The 21,791-nt window shown below is 41.1% G+C and overlaps 1 protein-coding gene and 1 non-coding gene across 6 annotated transcripts in view; one reads left to right on the forward strand and one right to left on the reverse strand.

Moving 5' to 3' along the window:
• AASS (aminoadipate-semialdehyde synthase) overlaps positions 1 to 21,791 on the reverse strand; it is an 86,214-nt gene that overhangs the window by 19,007 nt on the left and 45,416 nt on the right. For all 5 annotated transcript variants that reach the window (XR_006059665.2, XR_009600432.1, XM_012177031.5 and 2 more), the window contains exons 14-19: positions 17,449 to 17,570; positions 17,134 to 17,260; positions 12,970 to 13,080; positions 12,773 to 12,881; positions 10,180 to 10,320; positions 994 to 1,161 (exon numbers count right to left, since the gene is read on the reverse strand). Coding sequence is in view for 3 of the 5 variants with exons in the window: in XM_012177031.5 (XP_012032421.3) it covers positions 994 to 1,161; positions 10,180 to 10,320; positions 12,773 to 12,881; positions 12,970 to 13,080; positions 17,134 to 17,260; positions 17,449 to 17,570 (778 nt within the window). In the remaining 2 variants the exon portion in view is untranslated. The remainder of the gene's footprint in view (positions 1 to 993; positions 1,162 to 10,179; positions 10,321 to 12,772; positions 12,882 to 12,969; positions 13,081 to 17,133; positions 17,261 to 17,448; positions 17,571 to 21,791) is intronic.
• Positions 16,838 to 16,910, forward strand: TRNAG-CCC (transfer RNA glycine (anticodon CCC)). Its single transcript has one exon. It is a non-coding gene; the product is annotated as a tRNA-Gly (tRNA).

Raw genomic sequence — 21,791 nt, forward strand, 5'->3', positions numbered from 1 at the left:
GATGGGAACAGATGCCATGATCTTAGTTTTCTGAATGTTGAGCTTTAAGCCAACTTCTTCACTCTCCTTTTTCACTTTCATCAAGAAGCTTTTAGTTCCTCTTCACTTTCTGCCATAAGGGTGGTGTCATCTGCATATCTGAGGTGATTGATATTTCTCCCAGCAATCTTGATTCCAGCTTGTGCTTCTTCCAGTCCAGCGTTTCTCATGATGCACTCTGTATATAAGTTAAATAAGCAGGGTGACGATATACAGCCTTGACATACTCCTTTTCCTATTTGGAACCAGTCTGTTGTTCCATGTCCAGTTCTAACTGTTGCTTCCTGACCTGCATATAGATTTCTCATTATACTGATTGTCTTAATCTGGTCACACTTGTGACTATTCTTCTGTGATTCAAAAAATATGTACTGGACATTCATATTTATGGTCCTAGTATCTACACTCTATTTTGTGGTAAAAAAAAAAAAAAATTTAAGATTTGCTTTGGGGAAGGTGACACTGGCTACATTATCAGCTCTGGGGATGAAAAACAAGGGCCAAAGCTGACTGGCACCTTTTTTTGCACAGATCTCAGGGGCCCACAAGATAAAAACTCTACTTTTGACTGTGAAGATGAAGTTTTTCATTCTCACTGGATTGGAACCTAAGATCCTGCTACCATCCCTCCATTCTGTGAGACAGGAGACACAACCAAAGCTTGAAGGAAGAGCTGAGAGGTGGAGAGAAACCAAGTCCCCATGAGGTCACTGGACCCCCAAACCTGAGTACATCTGAAGCTGGCCCTCCACCTTCCCCCACACTTCTCATGAGTCAAAAACCATTTTTGTTCCAGCTGTGTTATCTCCTGAAACAATGATTCCAAAGAGTTCTCAGGAAACAGACTCCAATCTGGTTTATCATCTTAATTATTTTGATTATGAAGAAAAATTACATGCTTGCATTACTTACATCCAAATGGTCAACCTGTTCACCTCAAATAGAGCCACTTACCTTGTACCTCAGTGTCCCTCGTAATAAAGTGTGAGCAGATGGAATGCCATAAATCTCAGCATACTTCGTACTGTCTCTGTTAGGATAACCTTCCAAATTTAATCCAGGGAAATAATCCATGGGAGTGACTGAATCCAGAAAGGAGACACCTCCTACAGCATTCACAACCTGGGGAACATTGAAAAGGCATGTGTGGAGTTAAAACAGTGGATTCTCTCTTTGGACTTATCTTCATCCTTCATATATATTAAAAAAAAAAAATCAGCTTTTACCAAAAAAAAAAAAAAAAGCAATAGGTGATTTGAAAAAAATATTTAAATGGCCTCCTTGCTGGCTCAAGTGGTAAGGAATCCACCTGCAATGCAAGAGACCTGGGTTCAATCCCTGGGTTGGGAAGATCCCCTGGAGGAGGGCATGCAACCCACTCCAGTATTCTTGCCTGGAGGATCCCATGGACAGAGGAGCCTTGTGGGTTACACAGTCCATGGGGTCACAAAGAGTCAGAAACGACTGAGGAACTAACACTCACCCTGGTCAACATCCCATGTTCAACCTGTCCCACTAATAACTTAATTCACAAAGGCATTGTTCTTCCAAACTTTAAAATCTGACTTAAAGCACTTTGCTTTTTACTAAGATCTTATTTCTGATTTTCCCTCACCCTGGATAAGATGACACTGAATTATGTCCCCTAGAGTTCTGTTTTTAAATAGGCAAGACGCTATAAGAACAGATACTCAAGGTGCCTTCTGTGTTCACATAGAAATGGCCACATTCTCACTCTGTTCTTTCTCTTCACTCCCATCCCCCGTCTTGAATGCTACATCAGGTACCATTCACATCCATTCACACCTGGTATTTACGGAGCACCTGCTATGTGTGTGCCAGGATGGCACCTGGGAATAGGACAGTGATGAATAAGACTCAGCTCCTGCCTCCACGCACTCCTTTCTTCACTGCACAAACCTTTACTTAATGTCCACCAAGACCTGGAGCGGCACTAGAGCAGCAATACGACACTCACAGCCTAGACCAGTCAACCAGCCTGTGGATGTCGGGAAAGGGAGTGGGGGCGACGCCCTCTCACAAGGACAATGCAATGAACACACAGTGAGACTCCAAAAAAAACCTAAATAAATAAAAATGCTACCTCCTGATCTTACTGCTGGTGAGAAATTACAACACTGATCCCAAGCTCTTCTGGTGTCCCAGGAATCCTCTTTCCTACACCTCTCCCTGCATCACACATAATCAAGATGCAGTGAAGGATTTTTCTCCCTTTCATCTTGAATAAGGGGCTAAATTCTTTCAGCTTGAGAGGCAGGTGATCATCCCTGAGGTCATGGAAAACATGCTGGAGGAATACAATCAGAAGTGAGCATCCTGGTGGAATTAGACTGGGTCCTGCTCCCACCCCTGGAAACAATCTCTGACCACGTCTGAGAGCTTCACAAAACAACACTGTTTGAGGGAGCTGGCGATGGACCTTTGGATGGAGTCTGGGGAATTTGCTCAAAGGAGCCTCTGGCTAAACGTACTGCTTTGTGAGGTTTATTTGTCGGGAGGTTTGATGTGTGTCTTGGTATGAAGGGGGAAATGGAAACATATGTATATAGAACTGAAGTCCCAGGAGGAAATGGGCAGTTCTGACCTCAGAGTCAGGCCTGGTGGGGTCTCCGCAGTCAAAGGCTCACTTTAGGGACTTCCTTGGTGGTCCTGTAGTTAAGACTCTGCCCTGCCAATTCAGGGGGCAGGGGTTTGATCCCTGGCACGGCTATTTAAAAAAAAGCCTCACTTTAAACAGCATCAAGCACCATCAAAAATTCCAAGAGGGAGAATCTGAAGGAAGTGAGGAATGCTTTTAGTTTAATTGTCTTGTGAAACTCTTCTGAACTTCACAGTAAACATTCCCCAAATGCACTTTTCTTTAGAGAAAACTTCCATCAGGATTCTAAATTTTTTTTAAGTCTAATAAATAGGCAAATGTTAACTTTTAGAGTCTTCTCACCTAACTCTCTTCTACAAGCTATGGCAATTCTAAGATTTGGTTACATGTTTGAAGGTTAGGGATTTTTAAGAAAAAGTCAATGAAGAGCACTCTATTCCAGCACTGTACTAGTCAGAAATAAATCAGCTGGTTCCTAAGTCCATCATGAGATCCTAATAAGGAAAATAGAGCAATATAAGCTGAATGGTAATGATCCATTTAGGGATTGAAATGGAAGCCACTGGACCCCAACTTTACTGGATAACTTGGTATCAATTCAGAGTTGTATTTGCAGTGACCTACCATGTTACTTATTCAGAAGCCCTGTCCTGTATGACTTGGACAAGAAAGAAAGACATACTTATCTATTTGGCAGAGAATGTGCATTTTTTTCCTGACTCGAAAACAATTACATCCAAGATCCACTTCCAGCAGAGACACTGGCTCATTACTCACTGCTGGTGTAGGCTGCTCTAAGTGCAAGACTTCCCCACATGTCACGCACACTGACATGTCTCCCAGCCACCAAGGACCACTGACAATAAGCTTGACTGCTAAACCAACAATACATTTAACACAAGCAGTACGCAAACAAGCATTTATGCAGGGCCCACTGTGTGCCAGGTGCCTTATATACATAACCTGTAATCCACACAATAACCCATTTTTCAGAGGTGAAAACTGAGGCTGAGACAGTCACTCAGAGGCAGATTTAAACACAGGTCTATTTGAATTTCATTTCATGCAAAGATGGGCACAATAAAGGACAAAAATGGTAGGGACCTAACAGAAGCAGAAGATATTAAGAAGAGGTGGCAAGGATACACAGAAGAACTATACAAAAAAGATCTTCCTGACCCAGACAACCACGATGGTGTGATCACTTATCTAGAGACAGACATCCTGGAATACAAAGTCAAGTGGGCCTTAGAAAGCATCACTATGAACAAAGCTAGTGGAGGTGATGAAATTCCAGCTGAGCTATTTCAAATCCTAAAAGATGATGTTGTGAAAGTGCTGCATTCAATATGCCAGCAAATTTGGAAAACTCAGCAGTGGCCACAGGACTGGAAAAGGTCAGTTTTCATTCTAATCCCAAAGAAAGGTAATGCCAAAGAATGTTCAAACTACCGCACAACTGCACTCATCTCACATGCTAGCAAAGTAATGCTCAAAATTCTCCAAGCTAGGCTTCAATAGTACTTGAACTGTGAACTTCCAGATGTTCAAGCTGGATTTAGAAAAGGCAGAGGAACCAGAGATCAAACTGCAAACATCTGTTGGATCATTGAAAAAGCGAGAGAATTCCAGAAAAAGCAAGAGAATTCCAGAAAAACTACTGCTAAGTCACTTCAGTTGTGTCCGACTCTGTGCGACCCCATAGACGGCAGCCCACCAGGCTCCCCTGTCCCTGGGATTCTCCAGGCAAGAATAATGGAGTAGGTTGCCATTTCCTTCTCCAATGGATGAAAGTGAAAAGTGAAAGTGAAGTTGCTCAGTCGTGTCCGACTCTTACCGACCCCATGGACTGCAGCCTACCAGGCTCCTCTGTCCATGGGATTTTCCAGGCAAGAGTACTGGAGTGAGGTGCCATTGCCTTCTTTGATTATGCCAAAGCCTCTGACTGTGTAGGTCAAAACAAACTGTGGAAAATTTTTAAAGAGATGGGAATACGAGACCACCTGACCTCCCTCCTGAGAAATCTGTATGCAGGTCAGAAAGCAACAGTTAGAACTGGACATGGAACAACAAACTTGTTCCAAATCCAGAAAGGAGTACGTCAATGCTTATATTGTCACCCTACTTATTTAACTTATATGCAGAATACATTATGTGAAATGCCAGGCTGGATGAAACACAAACTGGAATCAAGATTGCCAGGAGAAATATCAATAACTTCAGATATGCAGATGACACCACCCTTATGGCAGAAAGTGAAAAAGAACCAGAGTCTCTTGATGAAAGTGAAAGAGGAGAGTGAAAAAGCTGACTTAAAACTCAACATTCAAAAAACTAGGATCATGGCATCCAGTCCCATCACTTCATGGCAAATAGATGGGGAAACAATGGAAAAAGTGACAGACTTTATTTTGGGGGCCTCCAAAATCACTGCAGATGGTGACTGCAGCCATGAAATTAAAAGACGCTTGCTGCTTGGAAGAAAACCTATGACCAACTTAGCATTATTAAAAAGCAGAGACATTACTTTGCCAACAAAGGTCCATCTAGTCAGAGCTATAGTTTTTCCAGTAGTCATGTATGGATGTGACAGTTGATCCACAAAGAAAGCCGAGTGCTTAAAAATTGATGCTTTTGAATTGTGATGTTGGAGAAGACTCTTTCTTGAGACTCCTTCGGACGGCAAGGAGATCCAATCAGTCCATTCTAAAGGAGATCAGTCCTGGGTGTTCATTGGAAGGACTGATGCCGAAGCTGAAACTCCAGTACTTTGGCCACCTGATGTGAAGAACTGACTCACTGGAAAAGGCTCTGATGCTGGGAAAGACTGAAGGCAGGAGGAGAAAGGGATGGCAAAAGGATGAGATGGTTGGATGGCATTATCAACTCGATGGACATGAGTTTGGGTAAACTCCAGGAGTTGGTGATGGACAGCGAAGCCTGGCATGCTGCAGTCCAGGGGGTCACAAAAAGTCGGATATGACTGATCAACTGAATGAAACTGAAGTATTTGAATCCAACATCCGTGTTCTTTCTACTATACCATTTGTTGCTGTTGTCTAGTCACTAAATCGTGTCCATCTCTTTTGTGACCTCATGGACTATAGCCCACCAGGCTCCTTTGTCCATGGAATTCTCCAGACAAGAAACTGGAGTGGAAAGGTTTCCATTTCCTTCTCCAGGGCATCTTCCCGACCCAAGGATTAAAGCCATATCTCCTGCATTGGCAGATGGGTTCTTTACCACTGAGGGATTTTATAGAGATTCTATACCCCTACTATACCATACTGTCCCCTTAATGGTGCTCATTTGTGGGTCAATGTTTTGAGAAGGATATGGATGAACCAGGTCCAGCATTCCTGATCATGCCACTGGTGATGCACCTGAAAATTGCATTAAGAATGGCTGCAGGCTTGGAGAGCAGCAACTACAAAGAGGAGGCTGGGTGCTGAAGTCAAGGGAGTGGCAGGCAATAGAGACAGAGGCAGAGAGCCCATCTCAAAGCTGTGTTTGCAGAACACAATCCTTACTTATAGCTATGTGTTTTGCTTGTGAGTGACTTGGGAGAGGAGGCTGAAGGAGATGGTGGCAAAGCTCTGCCACGTCACCCCCAGATGCCATCAATGTTCCACCACCCATGGAGGGAAGACAACTCAGAGAAGACACAATCACTGTCTCCAAACATGTGCAAGGAAATCAGATGTGTTGGAAACAGGATTCGAAGTTAGAAGTCAACAATAGTACCGGTAATAGAGCTCGTGGTCCTACATCCTTGCAGTAATTTCCAGTGAGAAACATCCTAAATCCTAGGCTGCTGCCTGAGTTGCTGGAAAAGCTTAAGGTTTTTATTTCAAGCAGAAGCCAGAGAAGCCACCTGGCTCTGCCGTGATGATTCTGTGAATTATGTAAGGCCTGCTCCATGGCAGAAGGTGATGGTGACAGAGAGGATGGAGGGACAAGAGAGGCTTTGAGAAGTCTAACAATCCAGGTTAGGAGATAGACTGATGCACTTGAATCGCTGAGTGAATAATACAGCATCCAGAAAGTTCTTAGACACAGACAATCAAAGTGTGGGAGTTCAGACAAGAGAATAGTTAACAGGGGCTGGAGTGGTCAGGACAAGCTGCAGTCACAAGAGGAGACCTTGAGAAAAGTATCATTTTAGCAAAGAAAAGAAAAGCATCGTGTTTTCTCTTGGTGTCCTCCACAGTGTCAGGGAGATGCAAAAAAGCACTCTTCTTTTACAAAAGGAGTTCAGGATGAAAGGGGAAAACTTCAAATTCAACAAATATAACTGCTACTGCCTGAAAACAACCTCTTGCTTTCCCTGAGTTCTCATCACCATTTCTTTCTTTATGCAGGTAATATTTGCTGGGGACTTAAGACATGCCTGACAATCTGCTGTTAAGCAGAGTGTAATCTATATGACCTCACAGAGCCCGACTGCAAGAACCCTGCAAGACTGGTGTGATTATGTTTATCTTCAGGCAGGGAACCCAAAGCTCAGAGAGATGAAATGATGGCTTGAGTACTGGCCAGCCAGCAAATGGCAGAGCTAGAGCACCATGCCAGGCCCCCTGGCATCAGGCTCCCTGCTCTTTCTGTTGCACATATTGCTCTCCACTGACCTTCTCCTTGCTACAATCTTTATCTGGCCATATAATCTTTATATGGCCTCCTGACAATAAGCATTTTGAGCAATGGTAGCAAGAATTCTTCTTGCATTCATATGTAAGTTTATATCAAGTGTGGGTCAGTCTCTGATCCACACAGCAGAAGGTGGAAGGGGCTGTTGACACACAACAGGAGATCGGCAGTGGTGTAGAAAAGGATGTGTGCCTGGTAGAACCTCAGACGGGGGCCCAGACCTTCATGATTTGTAGACCTGGAGAACTAGATGGAACTTTAGTGTCCACCATCTGATGCCCAGTTGACCTTTACAACTGCATGGTCTTTGGTAACACTCAGGGATATCAGCACTTGGACCAGAACCTAGGGGTCCTGTCTTATATCGTGAAACATGTGAATGTGTCTTTCCAGAATCAAGGTAAAGTGTCCTGCTTGCTCTGTCATGCTTTAAGTTCAGCTCTGGTCCTCTGGTCATTAAGTCAGTTCACCTCAATTTCAGCTGTACATTAGAATCATTTGGGAGGTTTTTAAAGATCCCCAAGCCCAGGAAAATCAGAATCTCTGGGGAATGTAGCACAGACATCTGTATTTTTTAAGTGCCTTGGCAATTCCAGTTTGTAGGCAAGGCTGGGAGCCACACTCATCATAGGTACAGAACCTAGTGGTTGATAATAACATTCACCCTAAGAAATTCTTTCAATTTACTTTTTTCACACAAAATACATTTAGATCACAGATACACTGAGAACTTATCATACTGCTGCCAGAATAATCTGTTTTAGACCCATGTCTGATCACATAATTTATCACTCCCTGTAGAGGTAGGACTAGCATGAGGTGAGTGAGGTGCTTGGGGCACAAAACATAAAAAGGAACCCTTGATCCGGTTATATTTGTTCCCAAGTGTGAGTCTTTCTTTACAGTCAAGAGCATAAACTATCAAAGCAGATCAATGTGATTTGGACACTGGCAATCCCTGGTGGCTCAGATGGTAAAAAAAATCTGCTTGCAATGCAGGAGACCTGGGTTCGATCCTGGGGTTGGGAAGATACCCTGGAGAAGGGAATGGCTACTCACTCCAGTATTCTGGCCTGAAGAACTCCATGGACAGAGGGGCCTGGGAAGCTACAGTCCATGCCAGGGTACAGTCGATGGGGTCACAAAGAGTTGGACACAACTGAGCAACTTTCACTAATGCCAATTGCCATCTCTGACTGAGGTTGAGTTAGCACTTCTTATGCCTGTTTCTATCATGAAAATCTTATCAGTTCAGCTGGCTCAGTCGTGTCCAACTCTTTGCAACCCCATGAACTGCAGCACGCCAGGCCTCCCTGTCCATCATCAACTCCCGGAATTTACCCAAACTTATGTCCACTGAGTCAGTGATGACATCTAACCATCTCATCCTCTGTTGTCCCCTTCTCTTCCTGCCTTCAATCTTTCCCAACATCAGGGTCTTTCCAAATGAGTCAGCTCTTCACATCAGGTGGCCGAAATATTGGAATTTCAACTTCAACATCAATCCTTCCAATGAACATTCAGGACTGCTTTCCTTTAGGATGGACTGGTTGGATCTCCTTGCAGTCCAAGGGACTCTCAAGAGTCTTCTCCAACACCACAGTTCAAAAGCATCAATTCTTCATGCTCAACTTTCTGTATAGTCCAACTCTCACATCCTTACATGACTACTGGAAAAACCATAGCCTTACCTAGACGGACCTTTACTTATGTCTCTGCTTTTTAATATGCAGTCTAGATTGGTCATAATTTTCCTTCCAAGGAGTAAGCGTCTATTAATTTCATGGCTGCAATCACCATCTGCAGTGATTTTGGAGCCTCCCAAAATAAAGTCAGCCACTGTTTCCACTGTTTCCCCATCTATTTGCATGAAGTGATGGGACTGGATGCCATGATGTTAGTTTTCTGAATGTTGAGCCTTAAGCCAACTTCAGTATTCAGTATTTAAGCCACTTCAGTATTCTTGCCTTGAGAACCCCATGAACAGTATGAAAAGGTAACCTTATAGCATTGTAAGAATTAGATGAATTGACACTCAGCACAGTCATGAGTGGCAGTGTCTCTGCCAGGCTGGCACCTTCTTAACCCTTAAAGCTGAGTACAGCTCTTCCTGCTAATTTTCCTCTCCCCAACTTCCTCACCAAAATCAAGTCAACTACTCTTTCATCTGTATCACTGTGACATGTTAGCATACTTTGGAACTTCTCTCATTGAATTATACCAAACTTTCCAGTGTCTGCCTTTCCTGCCATGAAGCTATCTGGTAAAAGAGGAGGTAAAAAGGCTTAGACCTGGATTTGAATCCCAGCTGAATGGCTGTGAGCATTCTCTGTGCCACAGTTTCCTTATAGTAAAATGATGAAAACAATACTAAACTCAGAGTGCTCTTACATTCTGCCACAGCAGCTGGGAAGGAAATGTTAGTTTCTTTCCCTCACCCACCAAATTCTCCATCCCAAGAGCCACTCCATTTCAGTCATGAGTTCTCTGAGATCAGGAACTTCACTCAGCGTGATAACCTTTAGTGCCTTGGCCCAAGTCTAGCATATAATAGGGACTCAGTAAACATTTGCCATGCTGAAACAAACTGCAAGATGACCAGCAGATACACTTGCAGAGCAGCTGAGTGTTTAAACTGCAGAAACAATTTGCAAGAAAGCAAAGAGGAAAGAATGAGCTTTGCTGGGGATGGTGGGGAAAGCACACTGAATAGAACAGAAAATGCACACCAGGAAACACTGCAGGAGGGGGAAATGGAGGACAAGCAGCACAGCCAGCATTAAAGGGCCTTGGAATCAGGGGAAAAGATTTTGGATTTTCTTAGGCAGTTATTTTGGGTTTGTATCTCTAAAGCTTTGATGACCCTCCTTCACCTTTCCATTGAGCAGGTAGGTAGCGGGCTGCATTATGTTCATCAGAACTCCCACTGGACTCCAGCTAAATTTGTATCTCAAAGGATTGTCTGAATATTCAGGAGCTGGAAGGCCACCGCAGTAGGAAACATAAGATTCAATCTGTAAAATAAAGAATCAGCAATAAGATAGACTAATCTATCCAAATGATTAAGTACGACACAAATAAAGTAAACTTATTAAAGTTTCTCCTTTCTTAAAGTTACAAACGCTTTCAAAAATACATCCTTAAAGCCAAACACCACTTAAGTCCATTATATTTATATATATATATTTTTTAATCCTCTAGATACTGTGACTAACATTTTGCTCCATTAAAACTCCAACTGTTAGTTCAATTCTGCTTGATCATTGCCTCCTTTTAATTCAAATTATATATTTTATTATAATTTGGTTATATGTGCATAATTATTTATACTGATTAATATATTAATATAAAATATTGTTAATTGCATGATACAGCTTAATTAATTAGAAATTTTATTTGATTATATACATATATAATCTATTTTAGGTTATATATAATTTGATTCATCACACTTTATGTCCAATAGCTCCTTCTTATGTATAAAAGATATTTTATATACCAACAGATTGATAATATTATAAAGAATTTTTCTGACTTTTAAAAGTCAAACCATACTACAGAATTTTCAAAGCAGTCTAAAGATCAAAAAACAAAATTTTTTTGCTGCAATTTATGTCAAAGAGTATCCTGCTGATGTTTTCCTTTATAAGTTTCATGGTTTCTGGTCTTACACTTAGGTCTCTAGTCTATTTTGGATGAAGTAGCAGTCTAAGTCTTTGATCAAACCAAAATATTATAGTAGCATCTATTTCTCCAAAAATTTATGCTAAGACTTGGACTCTTTTTAACCACACAAATATTTCTGCAGTTTCAAAATTATACTTGAAATTTCTAGTCGTAGTATGAGTTAGAATGCAGCAGCTTTTTTGCAAAATAGACTAAAGACCAAAGTGTGAAACCAGAAACCATGAAACTCCTAAGGAAACATAGGCAGAACACTCTTTGACACAAATTAGAGCAATATTTTTTTTGGATCCGTCTCCCAGTGCAAAAGAAATAAAAGCAAAAACAAATAAATGAGACCTAATTAAAATTTAAAGCTTTTGCACAGCAGAGAAAACCATTGACAAAACAAATGACAACCTACTGAATGGGAGAAAGTATTTATAAATGATATGACTAATAACATGTTAATACTTAAAATATATAAACAGCTCATTCAACCCAACATCAAAAAAACAAACAACCTGATTTAAAAATGGGCAGAAGGCCTGAACAGGCATTTTTCCAAAAGGAAATGCAGACGGCCAATAGGCACATAGAAAGATGCTCAACACTGCTAATCATCAGGGAAATACAAATTAAATCACAATCAGAAATATTACCTCACACATGTCAGAGTAACTATCATCAATAAGAACACAAATAACAAACGTTGGAGAGGATGTGAAGAAAAGGGAACCGTATACACTATTGGTGGGAAAGTATATTGGTACAGCTGCTGTGGAAAACAGCATGGATATTTCTCAAAAAACTAAAAATAGAATTACCATATTATATACATATATATATCACTCCTGGGTATATACCTGAAAAAAATATTAATTTAAAAAGATGCATGCACCCCAATGTTCATCACAGCATTATTTATATTTGCCAAGATATGGAAGCACCTAAATGTCCATCAAGAGATGAATGGATAAAGAAGATGGGGTATATGTATACAATGGAATACTACTCAGCGATAAAAATAATTTAATCTTGCCATTTGCAACAACATGGATGGACTTGTAGGGTATTACGCTAAGTGAAATAAACAGACAGAGAAAGACTGCATGATATCACTTATATGTGGAATCTAAAAATCTAGCAAATATAACAGAAAAGAAGAAGAGTCACAGATAAAGAGAACAAATTAGTGGTTACCAGTGGGGAAAGGGAAGCAGAGAGGTGCAATAGAGGGGCAGGGTATTAAGAGGTACAAACTATTATGTATAAATAAAACACAGCACTGTTTATTGGATCTGGAGAAGGAAATGGCAATCCACTCCAGCACTCTTGCCTGGAAAATCCCATGGATGGAGGAGCCTGATAGGCTACAGTCCTTTGGTTTCATAACGTAAAGACTATATATTGAACAAATTAAATGTCAAAATTTAGTTCATGTTACTAGTGGGGTTTTCAGGGGTTTAGAGATTTTTTGGTTAACATTCAGTGCAAAAGTACTAGATGGTGTATAACTCTAGAGTTGAGTTTTAAGGGATTCCCTAATATATATACTATCTTTTTATCTGAAGTAATAAATAAACTATGATCTTAAAAGTGCCTAAAAAAAAGAGCTATAAGGAAATATTGTACAACAGAGGGAACACAGCCAACATTTTATAATAATTATAAATGGAATATAACCTTTAAAAAACATAGCAGTTTCTTTAATCAAAATTGTAGAAAAATTATTTCTGTACACAAAAATCTAGACCTCTTAATAATTTCCTAAACGGAACTTTGGGTCTCAGTTGGGCTCACCGTGGCTCCCACTTCTTTGGCCTTATCTATTGTTTCCATTGCCAACATATGATCAAGACCAGGGTCCAATCCCAATTCGCCAATGACTGTGATGCCAGCATCTTCCACACTAAAAGAGGTAGAAAGAGAAAGAAGGAAACTTCAGATAGAAAAATTTAAAAATTCCATGGAGCCGCTGAAAACTGACTGAAACTTACCTCTTTTCTAATTCTTTTAGCGCTGGGGTGATGTAGCTTGCAGTGATCATGTTAACTTTGCTTGCGATGCATGCCTTGGCCACAAGAGGATGCAATACATAAGGCAATAAGCTTAAAAACAGAGGGAGAAACTCGTTAGAAACTTTCTTTTCCAGCTCTCCTTCCAACACACCTTGACCTGCGCTGAAGTGAAGACATCACGTGATAATTCTCTCAGAGATGATCAATTACTCCTTGAAGACCATAGAATAAATTCATCCTGTTTTCGTATTTAAAACTCTTCTCAATATGATCTTCAGTTCACCCTTCCATTTTTCCTCCCTGTATCTCCTTTATAAATTATAGAAGCTATTATAATTCTCCACTCACAGCCTTTACTTATCCATTTCTGAAACTTTACTTTCACTATATCCACTTAAAATTGTCCCTCACCTGCCCACCCCCATCCAGGTCAAACCTTCCTTTAAGAAAAGTCTAAAAAGGTACATCCTCCAGGAAACTTTCCCAGGTTTTCCCAAATCCAGATCTTCCTCTGTATGCACTCCCTTTATAACATTTAATAGAATTTATTTTACTTATCCTTATATTTCTATGATTTTCTGTCTTGAGTTCCCTAATAAAAGATAAGGTTGCTATTCTTTTTACCTCCAAGTCTTCCAAACGGCTGTCATTAAACTAAGTCAAGGTAATCCATAGTTACATTAAAAAGGAGAGTCTAGGCAAGGCCAGAGGAGAAGGCGATGGCAACCCACTCCGGTCCTCTTGCCTGGAAAATCCCATGGACGGAGGAGCCTGGTAGGCTGCAGTCCATGGGTCACTAAGAGTCGGACACTACTGAGCAACTTCACTTTCACGTATTGGAGAATCCCAGGGACTTGGAGCACTGCGGGCTGCTGTCTATGGGATCGCACAGAGTCCGACATGACTGAAGTGACTTAGCAGCAGCAGCAGCAGGCAAGGCCAGAGGAGGAAATGAGTTTTATGGGTATTGATTGTTGTAAAAGCTATCAAAACAGCTAAAAGTTTATGCACGCGTGCTACGTTGCTTCAGTCGTGTCGGACTCCTTGCGACGCTATGGACTGTAGCCCACTAGGCTCCTCTGTCGGCAAGAATGCTGGAGTATGATGTTTGGCAGAAATCAACAAAATTCTGTAAAGCAATTATCCTTCAATTTAAAAAATAGATCAATTTTTTTTAAAAAAAAGAATGCTGGAGGGGGTTGCCATGCCCTCCTCCGGGGGATCTTCCCCATGCAGGGATGACACCTGCGTTTCTTATGTCTCCTGCATTGGCAGGCGGGTTCTTCACCACCTAAGAAGCCCTAAAAGTCTATATGGTGAGCAAAAACTGAAACTGTACTCAAAACTCAACTTTAAGTTTTCTAAGCATCTCGCTCAGATGTTTTACTTTGGTGCTGGGACTACACAATCACAAAAAAATGACTTTCCACAAATATTGATATATATTAGTATATTCATATTCTATCCAAGGACTAATACGCATCCTATCAGTCATATAACAGTAAGTTCTACTAGCTTATTACCTATTTGGTAAAGCTATCTACACAGTATAATGAAAATATAGATACAAACTTATAAACATTATTATAGTGTATCACTGTACTTGTTACGTTCATCCTGTTTATTTCAGATTTTCTGTATTTCACATAAAACCAAACAATAAAATCACCTCTCAGGCACTTATCTCTCCTCGGGTTAACAGAACAGAGTACTGTTACTTAGACTTATTACCATGCAGAACAGAATTATATATGTATCTTGCCAATGACAATATGAAAACTCCTTATCTCTGTATTTCAGCTTTTTTAATCAAAAATAATTGTTACTGAATATAGTAGCCCTTCAAAAGCCAATGTGCCAAATATCTACAAAACTCTTTGTTGGAAAAGTATTAACAGAAAATGTTCCATGGCATTATCTTAAAGGTTAAGTGAAGGGTTTTTTTGTCACATTCTTCACAATGAAAACTTGCCTGATCAAAATTTTATCAAGATCTAAGAATTTTTTTAATTTTGTCATTATCAGCACTAATCTAATAATATGCTGAGAACTAGAATGATAGGACTTTAACTGGGGGTGCCTATATTAGACAAAGCTATTAGAACTCATAATTCATTATGTATGTAAGCGAGCATCTATTCACCAGCACATAACTCAATCCAAATAGTTGGAAATGCCACTTGTGCAAACATAGAAAAAATATAAATCTAATTCTCAAAGTAATATATCTAACTCAATTATGACTTTCCATTAGCTCATTAAAAACTAAAATTGCAAAATAAGACCATGAGAATTTGATATATTATTACAAAATCTTGTGAAACATTCTCCATTTGTTTTACTTTGATAGCCCCTAACATTGTATTTACATCAAAACATTCTTTCTCCAAATTAAAAAATAAAAAGATATTTAAGAAACCCTACAAGATAGCAATGTTTAACAGCTTGTCCACTATTCAGCACAGAAACTCAATCAACTAAGAAAAATTAAATATAAAACAGATTTTGCTAACATTAAATCTTAAAGGTCAATGAATTTTAAAATTTATACCTATTATTAGCTTGTTGTCTGTGTCCATGATTTTCTCATATTTTGCTTCCAATTTTGTTCAAAATGTGTTTTATTATGTTCTTTTTTTTAATCAAACAACAATTTTATATTTAGGTACCTATGTGTGGCAAAACAAATTCTCTTTATCAGTAGGCTACAATATTTCATTTTGAATAAGGGCTTGCTTTCATACTCATATCCTGACAGACAAGGTCTATTGGTTATTAATAAATTTTTACTGAAAAATAATTAATGCACATTAAATTTTTATATATTGAATAATGATTTTGAGTGTTCAAAGTGATCCTATATGAAGAGATAATGTGAAAGTTCCCCTTAGAATTACCTTTCATTGTGTCTGATTTCCAAGCACCCCTATCTTTTTTAAGGAGGACATCACAGAACTTCTCCCAAAGATATCATTTGAGTTGGAACTATGAAAGTTATATAATTATGAAAGAGAAGCTTAACTTCCTTCTGTCTTCTAGGAAAAAAATATATTCTAGGAATAAACAGCTTATTCTCATCACTTTGGTAATTTCAAAATGAAGTATCTAGTATCACGTAGCCAAATATCTAGAAGTTAGATCTGAATTTGTATTAGACAATAATAAATTATATATTTATTTCAAGGTCTGTTTCTCTGTTAAGGCTAAAAATGGTCATAGGGGCTAAAGAATCTACTCACTCTCATTTAAGCTTTATAAGTCCAAAGGTTAAAATAGCTACCAAAATATGAGTCATGAGTGCCTCATGACCCAGCAATTCCACTTCTAGGTAAATATCCAACAGAAATGCATATATATGGTAACCAAAAGACAAGGACTAAATTGTTCATAGCAGCACAATTCATAATAGCCAAATTCTCGGAACAACCTAAATATCCATCACTAGTCAAATGGATAATAATAGTATATTCACATAATGGAACATTACACAGCAAAGAGAATAAACTACAATTACAGACAACAAAACAGAAGACTCTCACAGTCACAATACTGAATGAAAGAAGGCAGCCACAAAATGGGACACACTAAAAGATTTTGATTGTACACAATGAAAACTAGCAAAAATGAATCTCTATGTTAGAAGCCAGGACAGTGCTTACCCTTGAAGGATGGGACTAGTAATAAATAGAGGCACAAGGAGAGCTTCTTGGTTGCTATTATATTCTGTTTCTGATGTGAGTGATGGTTACATGCTGTGTTCACTTTGTGAAAATTCATTGAACTACCTAGCTCTGAGTTATGCACTTTCCCAGATGCACACTTCAATTTAAAAGTTTATTGAGGGACTTCCCTGGTGGTCCAGTGGCTAAGACTCTGTACTCCCAATGCAGGGGGTCTGGGTTTGATCCCTGGTCAGGGAACGAGATCCCACATGTAGCAATTAAGAGTTCACATACTGCAACTAAGACACAGTGCAGCCAAATAAATAAATATACATTAAAAAAAAAAGTTTATTGAGAGAAGAGAAAAGGAGAGGAGAGAGGAGGGAAGGATAGAGGGAGAAGGGGAAAGGAGAAGACAGAAGAGAGAAACTAAAAAAATAACAACGAAACATATGTCAATCATTTCTTGCTACATACTAACCTGATGACAAGATCCTGTGTTGCCACCAAGGAGCTCAACTCCTCTTCTTGTTTACCAATGTGCAGGCTAACAGGATTAATATTATATTTCTTGCCTAATTGTTCAATTTGATTCTTCATGTCAGAACCTGTTTCAAGAATTAAAAAGTCCAAGCTTTAGATTTCCTGTCACTAATCAGAGAGTAAAACACACTTTAACATCTCCAAAAATTATTTTTTGAAGTTTAGAAACAAGACTGTGATTTAAAATTCACAGAGTAACCATGTTTTGAAATCAGTTTTACTTCTTCTTCTTTAAAAATTGGGACTTATTTACCTACTGTTATTTCAATACTGTCATCTCTCGACAGGTATTCCAATACAGGCTCAGATACGTAACCAGATCCAAGAACCAAGACCTTTTTCTTGGTGCCCATTGAAAGTGACTGAGCACGTTCCCTGTAAATAAAAGGAGGGGAGAAAATATTAACAAAAAAAGTTTTAAATAAAAAATTGCTGTCCCCAAACCAAACTAAAACATAGACTGTGAAGCAGGAGGTGGTCCTAAGATGGTGGAGGAATAGGACAGGGAGACCACTTTCTGCCCCACAAATTCATCAAAAGAGCATTTGAACGCTGAGTAAATTCCACAAAACAACTTCTGAATGCCGGCAGAAAACATCAGGCACCCAGAAAAGCAGCCCATTGTCTTCAAAAGGAGGTAGGAAAAAATATAAAAGATAAAAAGAGAGACAAAAGAGGTAGGGACAGAGATCCATCCTGGGAAGGGAGTCTTAAAAAAAGAGAGGTTTCCAAACACCAGGAAACACTCTCACTGGTGAGTCTGTGGCGAGCCTTAGAACCTCAGAGGGCAACATAACTGGGAGGAAAAAATAAATAATTAAAACCCACAAATTACGTGCCCAACAGTAACTCCCAGTGGAGAAGCAGCGCAGACGCCCGCATCCCCCACTAGCAAGCAGGGGCTGGGCAGGGAGGCGAGAGCTGCATTGCTTAGAGTAAGGACCGGGCCTGAATGCCCCAGGGCAATCTGAGGGAACTAACTTGAGAAAGCAAACCAGACTGTGGGATAGCTAATCTGTGAAAAGCCCTACCCTAAGACACCGCCAGACGCACTCACAGAACAAAGGACTGACTAGAGCTATGCGAAAAGCCCTAACCTAAGACACTGTCAGGACCGCTCACAGAACAAAGGACTGAGCAGAGCTGGCTGGCTGCGGACCGGCCCATCCCCAGCCGGAGACAAGTAGGCGAGGGCAGCCAAAGCTGGAAGGGGACAATCGTGGCCCCAGAGAGGCATCATCTACCAAACTGCAAGCAGGCTTCATTGCTAACCAAGACTTCTTGGGGTTTTGGACGGTCGACAGCCACCTGAGAAGGTGTGCCGGTTGTACACCCAGAAAACCAAGTGGCAGGGACAGGGGAGGCGATAAGTCGCAGCTACCACGCTCGCCAAACACCTGGTCACCTGAGTTGCTCAGACCTGGGAAAGGCACAAAACGCAGGCCCAACCGAGTCTGTGCCTTTGAGGAGTACCTGAGTATCTGAACCTGAGCGGCTTAGACCTGGGAAGTGCATACAACCCAGGGCCAGCCTCAGACAGTTCCTGGCAGAGCAACCTAGAGCCTAAGCAGTGTAGACAGGGAAAGCACACAAGCTGTGAGCGGGGTCAAACCCAGTGTGGCCAAGACACTGCAAGCACACACCAGTGTTATTCATTTGCAGCGTCCCTCCCTCCCCACATAAGGACTGAACAAGGGAGCATAAAGAACTGTCCACCACCACCCCCTTGTGTCAGGACGAAAATTAGACACTGAAGAGACCAGCAAACAGAAGAAGCTAAAACTGAGGGAACCACCTTGGAAGTGACAGATGGAGAAGTCTTGAGGCTACTGTAACAATAAGACTGAAAACCAGAGGCAGGAGGCTTAAGTCCAAATCCTGAGAACACCAGAGAACTCCTGACTCCAGGGAACATTAATCGACAGGAGCTCATCAAATGCCTCCATACCTACACTGAAACCAAGCACCACCCAAGGGCCAACAAGTTCCAGAGCAAGACATACCACACAAATTCTCCAGCAACACAGGAACATAGCCCTGAGTTTCAATATACAGGCTGCCCAAAGTCACTCCAAACCCATTGACATCTCATAGCTTATTACTGGACACTTCACTGCACTCCAGAGAGAAGAAATCCAGCTGCACCGACTAGAACACCGACACAAGCTTCCCTAACCAGGAAACCTTGACAAGCCACCCATCCAACCCCACCCACAGTGAGAAAACTCCACAATAAAGAGAACTCCACAAACTGCCAGAATACTGAAAGGCCACCCCAAATGCAGCAATATAAACAAGATGAGGCAGAGAAATACCCAGCAGGTAAAGCAACAGAATAAATGCCCACCAAACCAAACGAAAGAGGAAGAGATAGGGAATCTACTTGTAAAGAATTCTGAATAATGATAGTGAAAATGATCCAAAATCTTGAAAACAAAATGAAGTTACAGATAAATAGATTAGAGACAAAGATTGAGAAGATGCAAGAAAGGTTTAACAAGGACCTAGAAGAAATAAAAAAGAGTTAATATATAATGAATACTACAATAAATGAGATAAAAAACACTGGAGGGAACCAACAGTAGAATAATGGAGGCAGAAGATAGCATAAGTGAGGTAGAAGATAGAATGGTAGAAATAAATGAAACAGAGAGAAAAAAAAAAACAAATTAAAAGAAATGAGGACAATCTCAGAGACCTCTGGGACAATATTAAATACCCCAACATTCAAATCATAGAAGTCTCAGAAGAAGAAGAAAAAGAGAAAGACCATGAGAAAATACTTGAGGAAATAATAGTTGAAAACTTCCCTAAAATGAGGAAGGAAATAATCATCCAAGTCCAAGAAACCCAGAGAGTCCCAAACAGGATCAACCGAAGGTGAAACACCCCAAGGCACGTATTAATCAAAAGATCAAACACAAAGAACAAATATTAAAAGCAGCGAGGGAAAAACAACAAATAACACACAAGGATATTCCCATAAGGATAACAGCTGATCTTTCAATAGAAACTCTTCAGACCAGAAGGGAATGACAGGACATACCTAGAGTAATGAAAGAAAATAACCTATAGCCCAAATCACTGTACCCAGCAAGGATCTCATTCAAATATGAAGGAGAAATCAAAAGCTTTACAGACAAGCAAAAGCTGAGAGAGTTCAGCACCACCAAACCAGCTCTCCAACAAATGCTAAAGGATCTTCTCTAGACAGAAAACACAAAATGGGTGTATAAACCCGAACCCAAAACAATAAAGTAAATGGCAACGGGATCATACTCAATAATTACCTTAAATGTAAATAGTTTGAATGCCCCAACCAAAAGACAAAGACTGGCTGAATGGATACAAAAACCAGACCTCTATATATATCGTCTACAAGAGACCCACCTCGAAACAAGGGACACATACAGACTGAAAGTGAAGGGCTGGAAAAAGATATTCCATGCAAATAGAGACCAAAATAAAGCAGGAGTAGCAATACTCATATCCGATAAAATAGACTTTAAAACAAAGGCTGTGAAAAGAGACAAAGAAGGACACTTACATAATGATCAAAGGATCAATCCAAGAAGAAGATATAACAATCAAGCCGGCTTGCAGAGCCGGCTCACTAGGCACGGGCGGCTGCGGGCCGGCTCACTAGGCGTAGCCGAGAGGAGCTACCCCAAGTCTGAGGTCAGGGGCAGCGGCCTAGAGTGCCCAGCTGCCACAGCGCAGGAACAGCCAAGAGGAGCTACCCTGCATCCGAGGTCAGTGGCGGCGGCTGGGAGGAGCTATCCCACGTCCGAGGGCAGGAGCGAGAGCCGGGAGGAGACACCCCACGTCTTAGGCCAGGGGCGGCGGCCCAGAGGAGCTACCCCTAGTCCGAGGTCAGTGGCGGCCGGGAGGATACACCCCACATCTGAGATCAGGGGCGGCCAGGAGAAGCCACCTCACACCCGAGGCCAGGGGCAGTGACCTTGAGGAGCCACCCCGAGCCTGAGGCCAGGGGCAGCAGCTGGGAGGAGCCACCCATGCCCAGGGCCAGGAGGAGCAACCCGAGGAGTGGTGGCTGCACAGCACAGGAGAGCCAAGAGGGGCTATCCCATGTTGAAGGTCAGGAATGGTGGCGGTAAGGAGATATCCCTCATCCAAGGTAAGGAGCAGCATCTGTGCTTTGCTGGAGCAGCTGTGAAGAGATACCCCACGCCAAGGTAAGAGAAATCCAAGTAAGATGGTAAATGTTGCAAGAGGGCATCAGAGAGCAGACACACTGAAACCATACTCACAGGAAACTAGTCAATCTAATCACACTAGGACCACAGCCTTGTCTAACTCAATGAAACGAAGCCATGCCTGCAGGGCAACCCAAGACAGGCGGGTCATGGTGGAGAGGCCTGACAGAATGTGGCCCACTGGAGAAGGGAATGGCAAGCCACTTCAGTATTCTTGCCTTGAGAACCCCATGAACAATAGGAAAAGGCAAAATGATGGCATACCAAAAGAGGAACTACCCAGGTCATTAGGTGCCCAAAATACTACTGGAGATCAGTGGAGAAATAACTCCAGAAAGAATGTAGGGATGGAGCCAAAGCAAAAACAATACCCAGTTAT

This window comes from Ovis aries, chromosome 4 (assembly GCF_016772045.2).
Source record: "Ovis aries strain OAR_USU_Benz2616 breed Rambouillet chromosome 4, ARS-UI_Ramb_v3.0, whole genome shotgun sequence".
In the NCBI taxonomy this organism is placed as follows: domain Eukaryota; kingdom Metazoa; phylum Chordata; class Mammalia; order Artiodactyla; family Bovidae; genus Ovis; species Ovis aries.